The sequence below is a fragment of the Doryrhamphus excisus genome, chromosome 21, assembly GCF_030265055.1.
Source record: "Doryrhamphus excisus isolate RoL2022-K1 chromosome 21, RoL_Dexc_1.0, whole genome shotgun sequence".
Taxonomy (NCBI): Eukaryota; Metazoa; Chordata; class Actinopteri; order Syngnathiformes; family Syngnathidae; genus Doryrhamphus; species Doryrhamphus excisus.
This window is the reverse complement of record NC_080486.1, coordinates 13896880-13914064: the sequence shown is the minus strand read 5'-3', so window position 1 is coordinate 13914064 and position 17185 is coordinate 13896880. Positions and strand designations below refer to the sequence as shown.

General features: G+C 49.0%; 1 protein-coding gene across 4 annotated transcripts in view; it reads left to right on the top strand.

Moving 5' to 3' along the window:
* The window catches only part of LOC131109074 (uncharacterized), a 128752-nt gene extending 119189 nt beyond the window's left edge, over window positions 1-9563 (top strand). For 3 of the 4 annotated variants that reach the window (XM_058060643.1, XM_058060642.1, XM_058060644.1), the window contains 8 exons: window positions 5416-6002; window positions 6537-6622; window positions 6804-6880; window positions 7586-7677; window positions 8066-8194; window positions 8314-8369; window positions 8443-9347; window positions 9500-9563. In XM_058060643.1, coding sequence (XP_057916626.1) covers window positions 5896-6002; window positions 6537-6622; window positions 6804-6880; window positions 7586-7677; window positions 8066-8194; window positions 8314-8369; window positions 8443-8591 — 696 coding nt within the window. In that variant the 5' untranslated portion in view covers window positions 5416-5895 and the 3' untranslated portion in view covers window positions 8592-9347; window positions 9500-9563. Of the gene's footprint in view, window positions 1-5415; window positions 6258-6536; window positions 6623-6803; window positions 6881-7585; window positions 7678-8065; window positions 8195-8313; window positions 8370-8442; window positions 9348-9499 lie in introns of those variants that run through there. The other variant, XM_058060645.1, reaches the window with a different exon arrangement.
* The last annotated feature ends 7622 nt before the right edge of the window (window positions 9564-17185 follow it).

The window sequence follows — 17185 nt, the reverse complement described above, 5'->3', positions numbered from 1 at the left end:
CTTATTTTCTATGGGACATTTTGTTTTGGTTAGAGTCCGTTTTGGTTAGAGTCGGACCTTTTGGAAGGCCTTATTTTGTCTCCTGAAAAAAGCAGGTTTGGACACATTAGTCAGCAATATTGGAAAGAATACAGCGGAGGCAAAGACAGACATCCCTGGTTGATGCCGGTTCATTGGTTCCAGACAAAGTAGGACTCAATATTTCCTAGCTGGAAATAAGACCTTAGAAACGGGAATCGTACCGTTGACTAGTCAGCCTCTCCAAATGACTAAAATAGGTGACGTTTGAGTTGAGTTCGTGAAAACCAAAACAATATTTCTTTTAGTTCCGTGTGGGAAGATAACGTCAGCACCCTAAAAGGTTTAGAAATGGTTTCTCCGTGCGATCCTTGGAACTTCCACGGAGCTTCTGCTCCGGATCCATTCAAGCAGCTGTTGTGCGGTGCCAGTTCGGAGTTGACGTCATCACTCCGTCAGGCCCCGCTTGTTCCCTCCCCGCCGGCTCCGTGTTGCGGTTTTCCGTGTTGTTTTGTGCCCGCGGAAGACCGAGCTTGTCGGAAGAGACGGGATCAGAGCTCATCCATCTCCAGCTAACAGCCACCAGTCCGGCCCCACGCCGGAGCCCCTGACAGCGGAAGCGATCGCTCACAGCACTGGAGCACATTCCCTCCCTCGACACGGTCGGGGGGGGGGGGGCATTTAACCCGTCAAGACCCGGCCCGCTTCTCGCTAGCTCACGCATGTGCTTGCGTGTCGGCGGTGGGCGTACGCTCGTGTCATCATGCGCACATCTGTGTGTAGTCAATCATCCGCCGTACTTTCCATTCTCCAATCCCGGGACGGGACCGCGGATACATCCTTCACCGTCCCCCCCCAAACCCCCCGGTTCCTTCCCTCCGGTGTCACGCTAGCATGTAACCAAGCTGAGGAATGGGCGCGCCAAGTGATTGTAATGGCATGGTGAGGTGCCCCCCCACGGGCGGGGCCACGGCGCTGTTTAGCACCTCACTGTTTCTACTTTGACAGAGGAGGGACGCCGGCGTTCCCTCGGCTGCGGAAGCTAAGAGCAGCTCCTGTGCTATCATTGGCACTGTCGGCACGCCGCCCCCCACTGAAAGCCCCGTATTTAATGTGGGGGGGGGGGGGGCAGCTCTGAAACACACGACGGTTGTGTGGGTCTGAGAATCGGAACAAGGTCTGGGTTTGGTGTAAGGGCGCGCGGGGGCGGGGGCAGGAAGGTAATGGCGGCCCATTACGGAGAGGAATGAGACGAGGGGAAATGAGCGCTCGGGAATACGAGACAGCGCGGCGAGCTGAACGGGTAGTTAGGTCAAGAAATGAAAGGGAATGGAGTCGATCACGATGACTTTTAAACAATAAAATGGAGGAGCCTCGTCCGTCGGAGGTAAAGCGTGGACGTCGTGAGCCATGACCGAAAGCCATTGGTGACTGATGTGGAGCGGCTGCTTGGTGTTTGACCCCCGCGGCTGGGAATGGGAAAGCGCGGCAAATGGAGGCGGCCGATATGGATGCCACCAAAATACTCGGGACCTTTTAGTCCAAACGAGTGTGAAAATGACACACAAATATCACGCGCTAATGTTTTTGTATTCCGTACGAAAGCGAGACGCCGCTTCTTTCCCCTCGGTGACCGCCACTTTCACGCTAATGACATTCCGGGAGAAGACAGACGGCAAAGGTCGGAATAGTAATTCCTCTCCAAGCAGATGGACGCGGGCCGAGTGGACATTTTTCAATGAAAACGTGAGAACGCAAACAAACGGAAGGGAGGAGGAAAAAGGCGAAGCGTGACACACAAACACAAGCTGGAAAAATGAAAATGACCTTGAGGAACGGCGAGCTCATTAAAAGTGATGGCGGGCGCCGACACGCGGGCTAATTACAGAGATCCCGCTAACACTTAGCCGTAGCGCACGTGGCGGGGGGTCTTGTTTGTGTGGCGGTCCGACGTTGTAAGAAAGCTTGTTTTTTAGACGGCGCCAAAGTCTTAAGTCAATTAGCTCGGCGGAACAGGAGGGCAAACAGATCCGGCGCTAACATGCTAACACGTGCGCGCGAGCATATGGCCGCAATTTGTCTGGGATATGGATGGATGGCGACTTAAGTCGCTTGCGATGATAGCAATTACGGCTCCGTGTGACGGGAGACGGCGAGGAGACGCTACTGTGTTTTGACTCGCTGTCAGTGATGTAACCATGACAACCACGCCGGGAACGCTGTCATCTCACGGTGCGGCGATGCCTTTGTGATTGGGAATGAAGACGCTAGCTAGCTAGCTAGCTAGCTCCTGGACTTTACTCGTAGTACTCCTTAGTAGACATCCGGTATTTAAGTACTTTAGTAGTGATGATACAATAGCGGTTTACAGTAGAACTGTATTATTTAGATGTAGGTGTAGTTTGTGGACACCTGGAGTTGGGGGGCAGGGGCGGCATATATTGCGTCCATTATCACGTATTTGTGAATGATGGCTTTAGGCAGAATGAAACCAGCCGACTCTCCAACGTTCTTGGTTGTACGTCCATCCAAGTCTCCTCACCTGTGGGCCGTGGACGTGAATCACGGCGTGGGCGGCCATCCACGGGCCCCACCTTAAAAATCCCCCACGGTACGTCTTCCCACCAATGCAGTCACAACGTGCTAACTCCAACCTGCGAGTAGCGCAAGAATGTTGTCGGAAGAGCGGTAAGAGTAGCGTTAGACAACGCCAACACACACTTCCTGTTTCCTTGGGGTCGCCGGGAGACGTCGGAGCTGACAAAAGCATCCAATGCTTCCCAGTCTGCTGGGTTGTGGTGTTTGGAAAAACACGAGAATGTGTGGGAAGGTGAAAGAATGAAGTCACTGGCAACCCAAAAGGTTTGTGTTGATCCGTGTGTGTGTGTGTGTGTGTGTGTGTGTGTCTGATCCACTTTAGCTAGCGTATTACCTTCACAGAGTCGTTCCTTTTGCTCCCACAGTGAAGGCCAAACTGTGATTTTGGCTTTTTATTGACATGCCGTCTCCCACTGCTAATCTGACAATCTCGTTATCGTCTGTGGCGCTCGGACACTCTCTGTTCTCTTCTCATCTTTTTTTTTTCCCTCGACCTCTTCCTGCGCCCGTCTCTTTCCCCTCCTCCCTCTGGCACGGAGTGTGAATTCTGTTTGGGGGGAATGGGAAGGCGGTGGGGGGGGGGCTGATATGAACCTGTGAACATCTGCCGGCGATGCAGCCGGGACGGACGGAGGGACATTAGAGGCCGAGATGAGGTCCGTGCGCGCCTCCCGCGGGGCGCCGGACGCTTCGGGCCGGCGGAAAGCTCCACGTCTCCGCCGCTTGTTTCTTTTCCCAATAATCCCATAAGAGGATGGTGGAGATTTTTTGAAGATGGAGAGAAAAGGCGGAGGCTGGAGGGCGGCGGAAGGAGCGCAGCATTAGTAGTCGCTGGCAGCTGCCAAACGATGCCCTTGATTGCCTCTGTTCTTGTGCAGAAACAGAAGGTGCGAGGGGTGATTAGGCCCGGGCTCCATCCCTGATGAACAGATGTTAATAACAAAGGCGCGTTCATTGTGGTTAATAGCCGAGCACGCCAGGGCTGGAAAGCTGAGGCTGGAGGAAAAAAATCTGCCTCCATTGCTCTTCTCCTCGCCTCTCCCTTCGCGGGAGAGAGATAGGCCGCCTCCGCTAATGTTTAGGCTGTACGCTAACGTAATGAGCGTGGTATTTGCAAGAAAAGGTAATGATAATCCGTCACGGGGGCAGGACGCTAGCACAAAAACAACACGGCAAACAGATAGAGGGCTGGGCGCCGTTAACTTTTAGTTGATGACGGGCTGCTGATGATACGCGGGATAAAGAGGACGCTAATAAAGCCCAGCCGCATGGCTGCCTCGTCTCTGATTGGGCTTTTGTCCGCGGGCTCTAACGACGACCCCGACGTGCAGGGGAGTCGCCGTCGTTCCGTTTCAGCCAAATGGTTCTGCACTAACAAGGGACAAATAATGCTAGCGATATATTACGCTCGTGCTTTTGGTGCTCCTGCTGTAACGTCCGTCCATCCATCTGTCCATCAATCTGTCCGTCCATCCATCCATCATCCATCCAACCAAACACCCACACACCCATCCATCCATCTGTCCATCCAACCAGACACCCATCCATCCCTTCATGCATCCACCCAACCAAACACCCACCCATCCATCCGTCCATCCAACCAAACACCCATCCATCGATCCATCCCTTCATGCATCCACCCAACCAAACACCCACCCATCCATCCGTCCATCCAACCAAACACCCATCCATCGATCCATCCCTTCATGCATCCATCCAACCAAACACCCATCCATCGATCCATCCCTTCATGCATCCATCCAACCAAACACCCATCCATCCAACCAAACACCCATCCATCGATCCATCCCTTCATGCATCCATCCAACCAAACACCCATCCATCCATCCGTCCATCTTCACTCAACCGCTACCCCAAAGAACTGGTCTTAAGGAAAGGACCCCCACCCTCAGGCATTAGTTCAATTTAATTTGGGCTGTCAATTTAGTAGCCAGCGTTGGACTGCTTGTCAATGTTTGTGGTACGATGTGGTTGTCAACCCAAAAGTAGCCTAGTAGTCCTACGTTGTCTCAATGGTGTCCAGTACTGCATGTAACCAAGTAGTGGCTTTGCCGTGGACTATACCATGAACTTATACCATGAAGTTATACCATGAACATATACCATCAAATGGATTAGATTAGATTAGATTCAACTTTATTGTTATTGCTCATGTCACTTGTACAGGGCAACAAAATGCAGTTAGCATCCAACCAGAAGTGCAATTTTTATAAGTACATTAGTATGGACAGATCTATGTAAATAAAACTATACAGGCTATGACTATAATACAGTGAGGATATGTACAGGGATATAAATGACTATAATATGGCTATTGTAGATTATACACATTATAAACAGTATGGATATGACAATATATAATAGCAGTAATATGTACAGTATTGCAGTGAAGTGACTAGAGTAGAGTATGGTTATTGCAGATTATATAAATTATAAACAGTATGATCAATGAATCAACAGATAGTATATGTACAATAGTGCAATAGTACAATAGTGCAATGAAGTGATGGGGGAGGGCATAGGTCAGCGGGGGGATGTACGTAGTGGAATGGGTGGGCAATGGGGGGCAGAGTTCAGCAAGGAGACAGCTGTTGGGAAAAAGCTGTTCCTGAACCCGGTGGTTCTTGTCCGTAAACTCCTATAGCGCCTCCCTGAGGGTAGGAGGGCAAACAGTCTGTGTGCTGGGTGGTGTGAGTCTTTGGCAATTTGTGATGGAGTGTCCAAAGCTAGTTCCACCTGCAGAAGCCTGATTCATTGATGTCACGTATCGGGGTGCAGGAGACCAACTCTGATGAGGAGTCACCAGATGAGGAGCAGCTGAAGCTCCGCAAACAGAAGAACCTGAAAGAGCTTGGGAGAGAAACCAAGGCTGAAAGGAGACCACGTGAAAGAGACGGTGGACACCATGAGAGGTATCTTCTCCTTCTCATTCATCCAAGGAAAGTAAAGCTAATGATCAAGCGGAAGCTTTCTATGACTGATGTTTTTTCCCCAAATCCCAAGACTAGACCGTTATGGTTTCACCGATTGAAGATGGACGGGGAATAAGAATAACACGAGGTCTTTGTGTTTCTTCACCTGCAGGACAAGCCAAAGTAGGTCATTGCAGGTCTTCAGCAAGCAGTAGGACAGTAATTGATAGACCCCCCCCCGGTGCCAAACTGATGTTGACGTCTTCTGATTTCAGATCAACATTTGTAATAAGAGTGTGTTGTAATTCTTTCTCTTTCTCATCCCTCATGTAGTCCCACTAAACGTATGGCGAACCCCTCCCTCCCTGGTAAAGCCACGGTCAGTCTTGTCCGTCGGGGTCGGGCGGCCCACAGGAAGATGGAGGCGGCGATGTGCGCTACGAATACGTGCGCGTACGTGACAGGCCTTTGTCTTCCCCAGAAAGGCGGCGTTGCTAGTTAAGAGTTGTATTCCCAGCGGCACGCCTGCTCTCCCAGGCATCAAACACGGCTGTTTAATGTACGCTCATGCCCCATCTACCTTGGCCCCCATTACATTCCTCTCTCCGTCTCACGCACACTTTCCCCAGGCCCCATGCTGGCCCCCGCTATTTATTGAATACATCTTTTACCCGCCTACATTTTTCCACCTGAGCTGGCACTTGCAACTTGTATGGGGGGGGGGGGCAGAGAGGGACCGGGGGCCCCGGGTGCACGCATCATGCTCCAGCGCACGGCGGCCATCCAAGGCTGAAAGGAAGCATCCAGGAAGACACTTTACATTTTGTGCTTGTTGTTGTTCTGTTTATATTATTTAAGGGGTGATAGCAGCCCCCCCCCCCATGAAGAAATACCAACAAGTCAATAGACGGCCGCCTGCTGTGAGGCGGATAGAAAAGGCTCTGATCAGGAAAACTATCAATAATTTAACGAGACGTGTTTTGACAGGAAGGCCTGCTACACGCCAGCGACTTCATCAGCCGGTGGAGATCCACGACTCCAAGAAGCAAACAGGAAGAGGGAAAACGGCGGAGGTAGTCCTGCTAAATGTTGCTGTATTTGCTGTCAAGTTGCTAACACTGATTAGTGCTTTTGTGCTACATCTTCTTATCGACCGTAAGACCACCGGCTGTTGGAACGTATTTGACGAAGGAAGGTGAAGCACGGACTCCGGGAAGTCACGATGAACCTGCAGGTCATGTGTTCTGTTTCCAGGTACTGCCGGCTGCGGGGAAAACCGGGACAAGTGTCGGTGTGGAATTCCGTCCATTCAAGGGAAGCTGGTCCTGAAGGTATGGAAAAGGGGGGTTGCCAGCAGCTTGGAGTAAATACCGTATTTTCTGGACTATAAGTCGCATTTTCGTTGTGGGTCATTTCTTTTCCAAAGTACTAGACCCAGACAGACATGACGTCATCTTGGAAGATGAATAAAAGAATAGACAACAATAGGTGTAAGGTAATGCTAACATGAGGCTAACATGATGGTTATTCATCTACCCCCAAAATAAACAGAAAAGGCGTCCAGTGTTTATGTAACATAACAAAGAGTTTAAAGTACACTAACTCTGTAGTTTTTGTCACGGCAGTAAGAGTGTACTCCAGTCCCTAACACCTTTCTCAGTGACGGGCCAACTTTGTCTCCGCTGCTCGATTCCTGTGTTCAGCTGCTAATTTCACTCCTTGTCACAAGTCGCAGCTCCTAGTCTGCAGAATCGGATTTTATTTTGCGTTCCGTCTTTGTAAGCTAACGTCTCCGGTTGAAATCTGGACTTGTGAAGGAGTAGGAGATATGGTGTGAAAGTATAGAGCGCCCTCTTGTGGCCGTATGTCAAGTTATGTAAGTATTTTTCATGTATAAGTCGCAGGAACAGCTGACCTGTGAAAAAAAAGTGCGACTTGTATTCCTTAAAATACGGTAACGCAGGGCCGACCCGCGGGGTCCGAGCCTGGAATGGAAGCGATCCTTCAAAGAGAACACTGTCGTCTTCTCCTTGCAGCGAGCTGTGCAGACACGCTACCTCTGCGGTGCTTCCCAAATGTGGATGTTCGAGGCTGATCATCATCATCATCATCCACAAGCAGAAGACAGGTAGGTGATGCACCGTGTCACGTAGCAATGTATCATTATGGAGGAGAAGAATGCAATGGTGGTGGCCCCCCATCTGGAAGTCTTGTGTGGTGGACCACCACGGCAAATGTTGATGTAGATGATGAAGATAGGATGTCATCCTGTCCAGTCCCAAGGTCAACATAGTCCAATGTGAGCAAGGGGTGTGGCCATGTTGGTTATCTTCATACATTGTCAAGTCAAGTAGTATTTATGTAGTAGTAGTAGTAGTAGTAGTAGTAGTAGTAGTAGTAGTGAATCCTAATCTGTAGTAGTTGTTGTTGTAGATGAAATTGCAAGTTAGTTAGAGGTTGTATCGGTGTTTGTTGTCCATGGTGAAATGCCGCTTGTTTGTCCCACCCTCTGTCAGGTCCTTGAAGGCAGCACGGCAATGGAGGCCACCTGTGTCCAATCATCCAATCAACCAGCAGTCTAAAGCTCCCGGACTTGAGTGCTGCCTTTCATTTGGGGAGAGGCACGTCACAGAGAGGAGCAGCATGTGAAGGTCCTCCAAAGGTTGAAAGCGGTGTCTTTGAAGCAGCTTGTTACTTGTGAGGACTGACCTGCTGCGACCAGTTTAGAAGAAAGGCTACAAGTTGTCCCTTTTTTGTGTTCCAGGATCCACGGGCTTTGTGCCGATCTCCCGGGGCCCTGGTTCCAGTGTGTGTGTGTGTGTGAGTAAAAGTGAAGGCAGGTAAAGTATGTATGAAGCAGTTGTCTTGACTGTGTCTTTTGGTAAGGTTTCAGGTTGGCGGTGTGGCGGCAGAGCAGTGGAAAGAAGGCACCGTGGCTCCAGAGAAGCAGGGCAGCTAAAGCATGTGGTGAGTGAGTGGATGGTTGGTGTCTTTCAGGTCGGCGGCAGAGCAGCGGTTCCAGAAAAGGCTGGCGACCAGTAAAGGGTCCTCGGTTCCAGCGTGTGCGAGTCCAAAGCAAGGCAGCTAAAGTGTGTGGTAAGTCATGGTGGTAGACGGTTCATTGTGTCTTTCAGGTTTCATTACATTTCAGGTTGCCAACCACTAAATGGCCCCTTGTGTGTAGTACGTGGTTGACGTCTCCAGAACAGGTCCTCGTTGTGTGTGAGTCAAAGGCCAAGGGAACAACGGTATGTAGTAAGTAAATTGATGTCTTTTGGTACTGTTTCAGGAGCAGTGGAATGCAAAGAAGGTGCCACGGTTCCAGAAAAGGTTGACTACCACAGAATGGGCCTTGGTTCCAGTTTGTGAGTAAAAAGCAGTAAGCGGTTGACCTGATGGTCTTATGGTAACCTTTCAGGTTGGTGGTGTGCCTGAGTCAATGGATGGTTCATAGTGTCTTTCAGGAAAGGTAAGCAACCACTAAACAGATTGTTCATGATGTCCTTTGGTCATGTTTTCGGTTGGTGCTCCAGAAAAGGTAAGACCTTGCTTTAAAAGTGTTTGTGTGCAGACTGCTCTTCTTTTCCAGGTTCATCTGTTAGCAATCTGGAACTGGTGAGTACACTAAACATTCATGTAGAGTAACGGTTTTCTTCCGGTCTAGCCCTGGCAGACTTCAAGCAAAGGTAAGACTGCTACTTGATTCATTTTCTGACACTTTAACACACTAACATTGAGCCCTTTATTTTACAGGTGCCCATGATGGAGACTACAACCACATAAGAAGACATCATCCAGGTAAGTATATGGGGGAAAGATCTCTGGAATGGCTCAAATTACTTTTAAAAATATATACAAGTAATTTGGGCCATTCCAGAGATCTTTTCTTCCAAAAAATATTTACAAACAACACTTAGTATATATTATTAATGTTCCAGTTTCTTTATTAGGACGGGTGAAGAAGAAGAAGAAGAAGAAGAAGAAGAAGAAGAAGAAGAAGAAGAAGAAGAAGAAGAAGAAGAAGAAGAAGAAGAAGAAGAAGAAGAAGAAGAAGAAGAAGAAGAAGAAGAAGAAGAAGAAGAAGAAGAAGAAGAAGAAGAAGAAGAAGAAGAAGAAGAAGAAGAAGAAGAAGAAGAAGAAGAAGAAGAAGAAGAAGAAGAAGAAGAAGAAGAAGAAGAAGAAGAAGAAGAAGAAGAAGAAGAAGAAGAAGAGAAGAAGAAGAAGAAGAAGAAGAAGAAGAAAGAAGAAGAAGAAGAAGAAGAAGAAGAAGAAGAAGAAGAAGAAGAAGAAGAAGAAGAAGAAAAGAAGAAGAAGAAGAAGAAGAAGAAGAAGAAGAAGAAGAAGAAGAAGAAGAAGAAGAAGAAGAAGAAGAAGAAGAAGAAGAAGAAGAAGAAGAAGAAGAAGAAGAAGAAGAAGAAGAAGAAGAAGAAGAAGAGAAGAAGAAGAAGAAGAAGAAGAAGGAAGAAGAAGAAGAAGAAGAAGAAGAAGAAGAAGAAGAAGAAGAAGAAGAAGAAGAAGAAGAAGAAGAAGAAGAAGAAGAAGAAGAAGAAGAAGAAGAGAAGAAGAAGAAGAAGAAGAAGAAGAAGAAGAAGAAGAAGAAGAAGAAGAAGAAGAAGAAGAAGAAGAAGAAGAAGAAGAAGAAGAAGAAGAAGAAGAAGAAGAAGAAGAAGAAGAAGAAGAAGAAGAAGAGAAGAAGAAGAAGAAGATAAGAAGAAGAAGAAGAAGAAGAAGAAGAAGAAGAAGAAGAAGAAGAAGAAGAAGAAGAAGAAGAGAAGAAGAAGAAGAAGAAGAAGAAGAAGAAGAAGAAGAAGAAGAAGAAGAAGAAGAAGAAGAAGAAGAAGAAGAAGAAGAAGAAGAAGAAGAGGCACCAACACATTAGCATGACATACTACAGATTGTTTACATGTCAATAAAGTAATGTGCTGGTTGCCATAGAGGAGAAGGTGGTAGATCAGAGCCCATGGATGAGGGTCCACCTGTAGGAGAAAAAGAAACATAGCATTAACAGATAGTCTGATCACCATAAACAGTACTCTATGCTAACATTGGCTAACTTACCCTTAGCTCACCATCAGCAGTAGTGATCCAACAGCATGATAAGTTGGCCTGAATTAAAGATAAACAATAATGAGTCCAACATATTAGCTAAGCTGCTACACATTAGGAAGGCAAATGCTTTACAACCACATGGCAAAGTAGGAGCTAATGCTAGCAGGCCAACATGGGTTCTGTTCACTAAAAACACTCGTCTACTAAAGTCTAAAGACCACACTGTGAGCTTACTACCTTTTCTGGAGCCATGGCACCTTCTTTGCATTCCACTGCTCTGCCAGCACACCACCAACCTGGAATGAAATGCCATGAAGCCTGAAAGACACCAAGAACCATCCATTGACTTACCACATGCCTTAGCTGCCTTGGACTCAGACACCGCACACCACCAACCTGAAAGGTTACCATAAGACCATCAGGTCAACCGCTTACTGCTTTACTTGTTACTCACAAACTGGAACCAAGGCCCATTCTGTGGTAGCCAACCTTTTCTGGCACCTTCTTTGCATTCCACTGCGCCGTCACCGCCAACCTGAAACGGTACCAAAAGACACTAACATCAATTTACTTACTACATACCGTTGTTCCCTTGGCCTTTGACTCACACACAAGGACAAGGACCTGTTCTGGAGACGCCAACCTGAAAGCTTACCACAAACACTCTATGGAGTCAAGTCAACCACTTACTACACACCCAACAAGGGCCCATTTAGTGGTTGGCAACCTGTTCTGGAGCCTACCTGAAAGACACAATGAACCGTCAACCACCATGACTTAGCTGCCTTGTCTTGGAGCCACTGCTCTGCCACCACACCGCCAACCTGAAAAAGAAAAAGAGACACGCCGTGGAGTCAAGTCAACCACTTACTACACACTTTAGCTGCCTTGCCCTGGACTCACACACCCAACAAGGGCCCATTTAGTGGTTGGCAACCTCTTCTGGAGCCTACCTGAAATGTAATGAAACCTGAAAGACACAATGAACCGTCAACCACCATGACTTACCACCATGACTTAGCTGCCTTGTCTTGGACTCACCAACTGGAGCCACTGCTCTGCCAACCTGAAAAAGAAAAATAGACACGCCGTGGAGTCAAGTCAACCACTTACCACACACTTAAGCTGCCTTGCCCTGGACTCACACACCCAACAAGGGCCCATTTAGTGGTTGGCAACCTCTTCTGGAGCCTACCTGAAATGTAATGAAACCTGAAAGACACAATGAACCGTCTACCACCATGACTTACCACACACTTTAGCTGCCTTGCTTTGGACTCACACACGCTGGAACCGAGGACCCTTTACTGGTCGCCAGCCTTTTCTGGAACCGCTGCTCTGCTCCCGACCTGAAAGACACCAACCATCCACTCACTTTCACTTACCACACGCTTTAGCTGCCTTGCTTTGGACTCACACACGCTGGAACCAAGGACCCTTTACTGGTCGCCAGCCTTTTCTGGAACCGCTGCTCTGCCGCCACCAACCTGAAAAACACCAACCATCCATTCACTTACCACATGCTTTAGCTGCCCTGCTTTTCTGGAGCCACGGTGCCTTCTTTCCACTGCTCTGCCGCCACACCGCCAACCTGAAACGTTACCAAAAGACACAGTCAAGACAACTGCTTCATACCTTCATTTAGACTCACACACACGGGAACCAGGGCCCCGGGAGATCGGCACAAAGCCCGTGGATCCTGGAACACAAAAAAGGGACAACTTCTAGCCTTTCTTCTAAACTGCTTGGAGCAGGTCAGTCCTCACAACATGCTGCTTCAAAGACACCGCTTTCAACCTCCGACATGTTGGAGGACGTTCACCTGCTGCTCCTGTTCGCGACGTGCCTCTCCCCAAATGAAAGACAGCACTCAAGTCCGGGAGCTTTAGACTGCTGGCTGATTGGATGATTGGACACAGGTGGCCTCCATTGCCGTGCTGCCTTCCAGGACCTGACAGAGGGTGGGACAAACAAGCGGCATTTCACCATGGACAACAAACACCGATACAACCTCTCACTAACTTGCAACTTCATCTACAACAACTACTACAGATTAGAATTCACTACTACATAAATACTACTTGACTTGTTGGGATTGGATATGATGAAATACTTTCTACATACAGCAGCTTCAGGACAAACATTCAGAACTGTGATCAGGCCTTCAGGCGACTACCTTCTCCGCTCAACACAACCACACAATAACTACATGTTACCAATACTACACAACCACACAATAACTACATGTAACCAATACTACACAACCACACATGAACTAGTACATGCTACCAATACTACACAACCACAAGAGAGGTACGCATACTGCAGAGAAGCTATGAGACGAGGACACCGACCCTAAAAAACAAAGTGACAGGGTACACATACCTTCTCCCAGGCTCACAGTACATGAGTATATCTACTGCTAATATCACAATACATGAGTATCTCTACTGCTAATATCACAATACATGAGTATCTCTACTGCTAATATCACAATACATGAGTATATCTACTGCTAATATCACAATACTCACTCCATCGTCTCCAGTTCTGGCTGTAGGTAACATCTTACATAGACCCAGGGGGAAGGAGGCATCCATCCAAGTACACGTCAGTCCCTAGCCAGGCTACAACGGAATCGGTCAGGTGGATCTGGTAAGCCGGTGCTTCTCCAAAAGGACATGCCATCTGTGGCAAAGATTACACCGGAAATCATCAATCCGTTACCATCGCCAGAGACGTCAGTCATGTAGGCCTTACCTGGACTAGCGCTGCCTTAGCACCTTCCCAGGCACTCACGGTAGACAGGAAGTACGTTGGCATACGGGACGTGAACACAAGACAGGTTGGACTCCATCAGCTGGGCTTCTTCCTACTCCTCGGAGGACATGGTCCAGAAGAACCGCACCATCACTATGTGCTGACAGACAATTAGAAACAATAAGAGCTGCCACATGTTGGACACCCCCTTCTCTGGTCAAGGACAACATAACCTTCACACATGAAGGGTATGCACTCACATCAGTGGTCCGTTCACCGCTTTGGGGGGGGGGTCACACCTGACATACATGGCCCAGCAGCCAGGGGGGCCTCTCCATCCTGGGACAGGCCGGTATCAGGAGCTTCTGGAAACAGGAGGACAGGAAGAAGAATAACAAGATGACATCAGCTGACAAGTTGCCAGTCGGGCCCCTCCAGGATCAAACACCTGCCAGCACAAGCGGGAGGGAGGGTGGGAGGTAGGGGGAGATTGAGGGGGGGGGGGGGGGGGGCACTCCAATGCAATGCTGCCGCCCCCTGCTGGTAAGCCGCTTTTGAAGCCTCCTCTCCCTCCTCCCCCGCCATGCGACCCCCGCCCCGACAGTACAAATCTCCTTTCCCTTCTCTCCTTTTCCTAACGCCACCGATGGGCCTTCGTTTTCTTTTTCTTTTTCTTTGGCCGGTTCAAAGACTCCCAGGGACCAATAGGAGCGCACCGCAATTACTTCTACTGGGGGGGGGACTGGGGGGGCACATTCACCTTAAAATACACACGCAAATAACTTTAGCAGTCTCAAATACTTCCTGGCCTGGACATTCTAGGCATCCTCCCCTTGGAATAAAGGACTACAATAAAGGACTATTCTATTCTATTCTATTCCTTTCAGGTGAACAATGACAATGATGGTGGTGGGGGTGACACAGGAAGGTAAAGGGGGGGGGGGGGAGGCATACCTGACCCCCCCAACCCCTACCATCTCTAAAAAATACCTTACTTTCGTTGCCATGACCTCTCGTGGCCGCCATGGTGTAGTGGTTGGCGTCCTGGCCTTTGGTGCGGACGCCATGGGTTCGAATCTCCTCTGGTGCCCATCTTCGAGAGGAAGGAGATCTGAATTAGAAAGGGAACAAACCAAATCAGTAAGCGGTTCAAAAAAAGAGGGGGGGGAGTAGAAATAAATACAATAAAAATAAAAAAAGACTACCTCCATTACTGCTATTTTGGACGCTAGCGAAACCGACATGACCTCACAAGGAAATGTTAGATTCTAAATTCATTTCTATTTAAATGTATAATCCTAACATGGACGCCTAGGAATACCACTACACCTTTTTTGCGGTGATTTACATCATTTTGGGGGATGATTTTTGCCTCTTTCCTCCTGGGACCGAGCAGTATGACTAGCAGTTTTACTAGCAGCAATACTAGCACTATGACTAGCAATAGTAGCACTATGACTAGCAATAGTAGCACTATGACTAGCAATACTAGCACTATGACTAGCAGCAACACTACGCCGAGGTGCTCGGCGAGGGCCTCCGAGGCTCCACCGGAGGCTTCGGGGATTTATTCCGAGCACGACTCCATGAATGTTAATCGCGGCGTTTCCGATTCATAAATGCGGACATAAATCAACAACTGCGATATTACGCTCCACTTTTTCTATGAGGAATAAATCACCGGTGGCTGGAAGCCCCCCCGTCCCCCCTTTTTCACGGCTTCTACTTCGGCTGCAGCCGACGGGAGGAGGCCCGCTGCGGCCGAGTCCTGCGGGGCGTCGGCCTTTCTTTGGGGATTAAAATGTCATTTCTCTGCTCGTCTGGCCCGGTTCGTTAGTGCGGTCTGGTCCCGACCGCCGTCAATAATATTATCCTTTATTAAACTTACCTTACCTTTCCCCGGTAAATCATCAATATTTCATATTTCACGGCTGCCGATTTGCAATGACGAGCAATCCAAATATCCAAATATCACCCCGCGTTTATTTACTGCGAGTCATTAGAAATGAAAATGTGGCCATTAATAATTAATCGAAGGCAAGTGTCTGTTTCGTTTGGAGTCTTTAATAATGCATTTATTCCCAGCAATTTACTGCCCGCGCCGATGCGGGTTCGCCTGGAATTGAACGTCGGCGCGGACCGAAGGAGCCAAACCGGCATTAGCAAATATTGAGCAATATATCGTCGACGCCAAACAGCGATGATTGCGTCGTCTTGAGCGGAGACACCTTCAGCCTCCCCGCGTGGCGTCACCTCCATCAGGCGTTCATATTTCCCCCGTCCCTCGTCCCGTCCCAGCATGGAGGCTTTAATGTGCGCGTCTCTGCGCCGACGCGCTCCCGCTAAATGGGCGCGTTTGCGCAGCTTTCTGTGCAGCCCGCGCGTCCGATCCCCCGCTCCTTTTTAATGCCACTTCATTTGCCGCTGCAAGATAACACTTTCCCCCCTCAAAGTCCTCCATCATTTATTTTCCGTGTGTGTGCGTGAAAAATTAATGCCTTTAATTTTGCTTGATGGCAACATCAGTGCGGCTCTGTAAATTGCGCTTTAATGAGATTTTGCTACAGGGGATAATCCGAGCGGGGGAAAAACATCTTGCAAACATCTGTAGACCTTCCATGTCGAGGAGACCCCCCGTAAATCTGCCAGCTCGGGGATGAGCGCGCAAACGTCCGCTTGATCAACGCAAGTGGATCGTGCAAACAAACGGTTTCGAGTTGAAGGAAAGTGAGCAACTTTCGCCTCAACACCCCCCCCCCCCCCCCCCCCAACTGGAGCAAGCAGACAGGAAGCTGCTGTGACGCAGGAAGAGTCAAACATCAGCGACCGAGACCTCCGGGAGCCTTTCCCAAACCTTTTGGGGGAAACGCTGTTCCCGCTCTATTCCGCCACATCCTCCACCTGCTTTTGCTAGTTCCCTCATTAGCTCTCCCGCGGTCGCCGTGGGAACCCTGCTAATTACAGAGCAGACAGCAACCTGCTAGGTGGGCCCTCATCCCCTCGCAGGAGGAGCAGGGGGGTCCTTCTTGCGTTGAGGACGGACAAAGAGCGCAACATTTGGCCCTACCGCAGCCATCACCGACACTTCCTTCCACGCAAGAAGAAGACCTTCTCTCACACGTCTACATGGCGGGAGATCTGCAAGACAAAAGACAAACAGAAGGTGTCAGAAGGTTTGTTTGCATGGATGAACACGGAAAGACGACGTATCTTCTCTTTCGTGACCAACATAATCACATACCGTCATTTGGGGAATCGCTGCATCGACTCCTGGGGTGGGATTGCACCTCCGTGGTGCATTTAAGGACCACTGAACAAAGCCCGACGTGCCACTACTTGAGGACAAACATGACGAGTAGTATAGCATCGATACCTGGAACCCTGGTCTCTGGGCGCCAAACAGCCAGGAAGAGGGTTCACTCTGGGCATCGCTTTCAGCACCTGGGCTCCAGAGAACAACAGCATGAACAGAGTGAGCGACACTGTCTCGGTGGGCAGGGTCACTAGCGTGCACGCACAATGACCCCGTGGGCCCATACAACATTATTTTTCTTTTTTTTTTTGGGGGGGGGGGGGGGGGGGCTCTTTGGACTTTGCTGACATGTTCCAATATCGTCAGCTGACAGCCCAAACTATCACGTATTTGACATCACTACCAAGGTATGGTCGATGACCGGTGTCTTCCCTGGGGGGGGGGGACAATATTTCATGATCTTTGGTCCAATGACTTCCATAGAAGTTACTGTTAGCAAACATGGCTTCCACCTCCACATCGGACTTCCAGGATACGGGGGTTGGACTACACTGTGGTTGACTACAGCGCATCC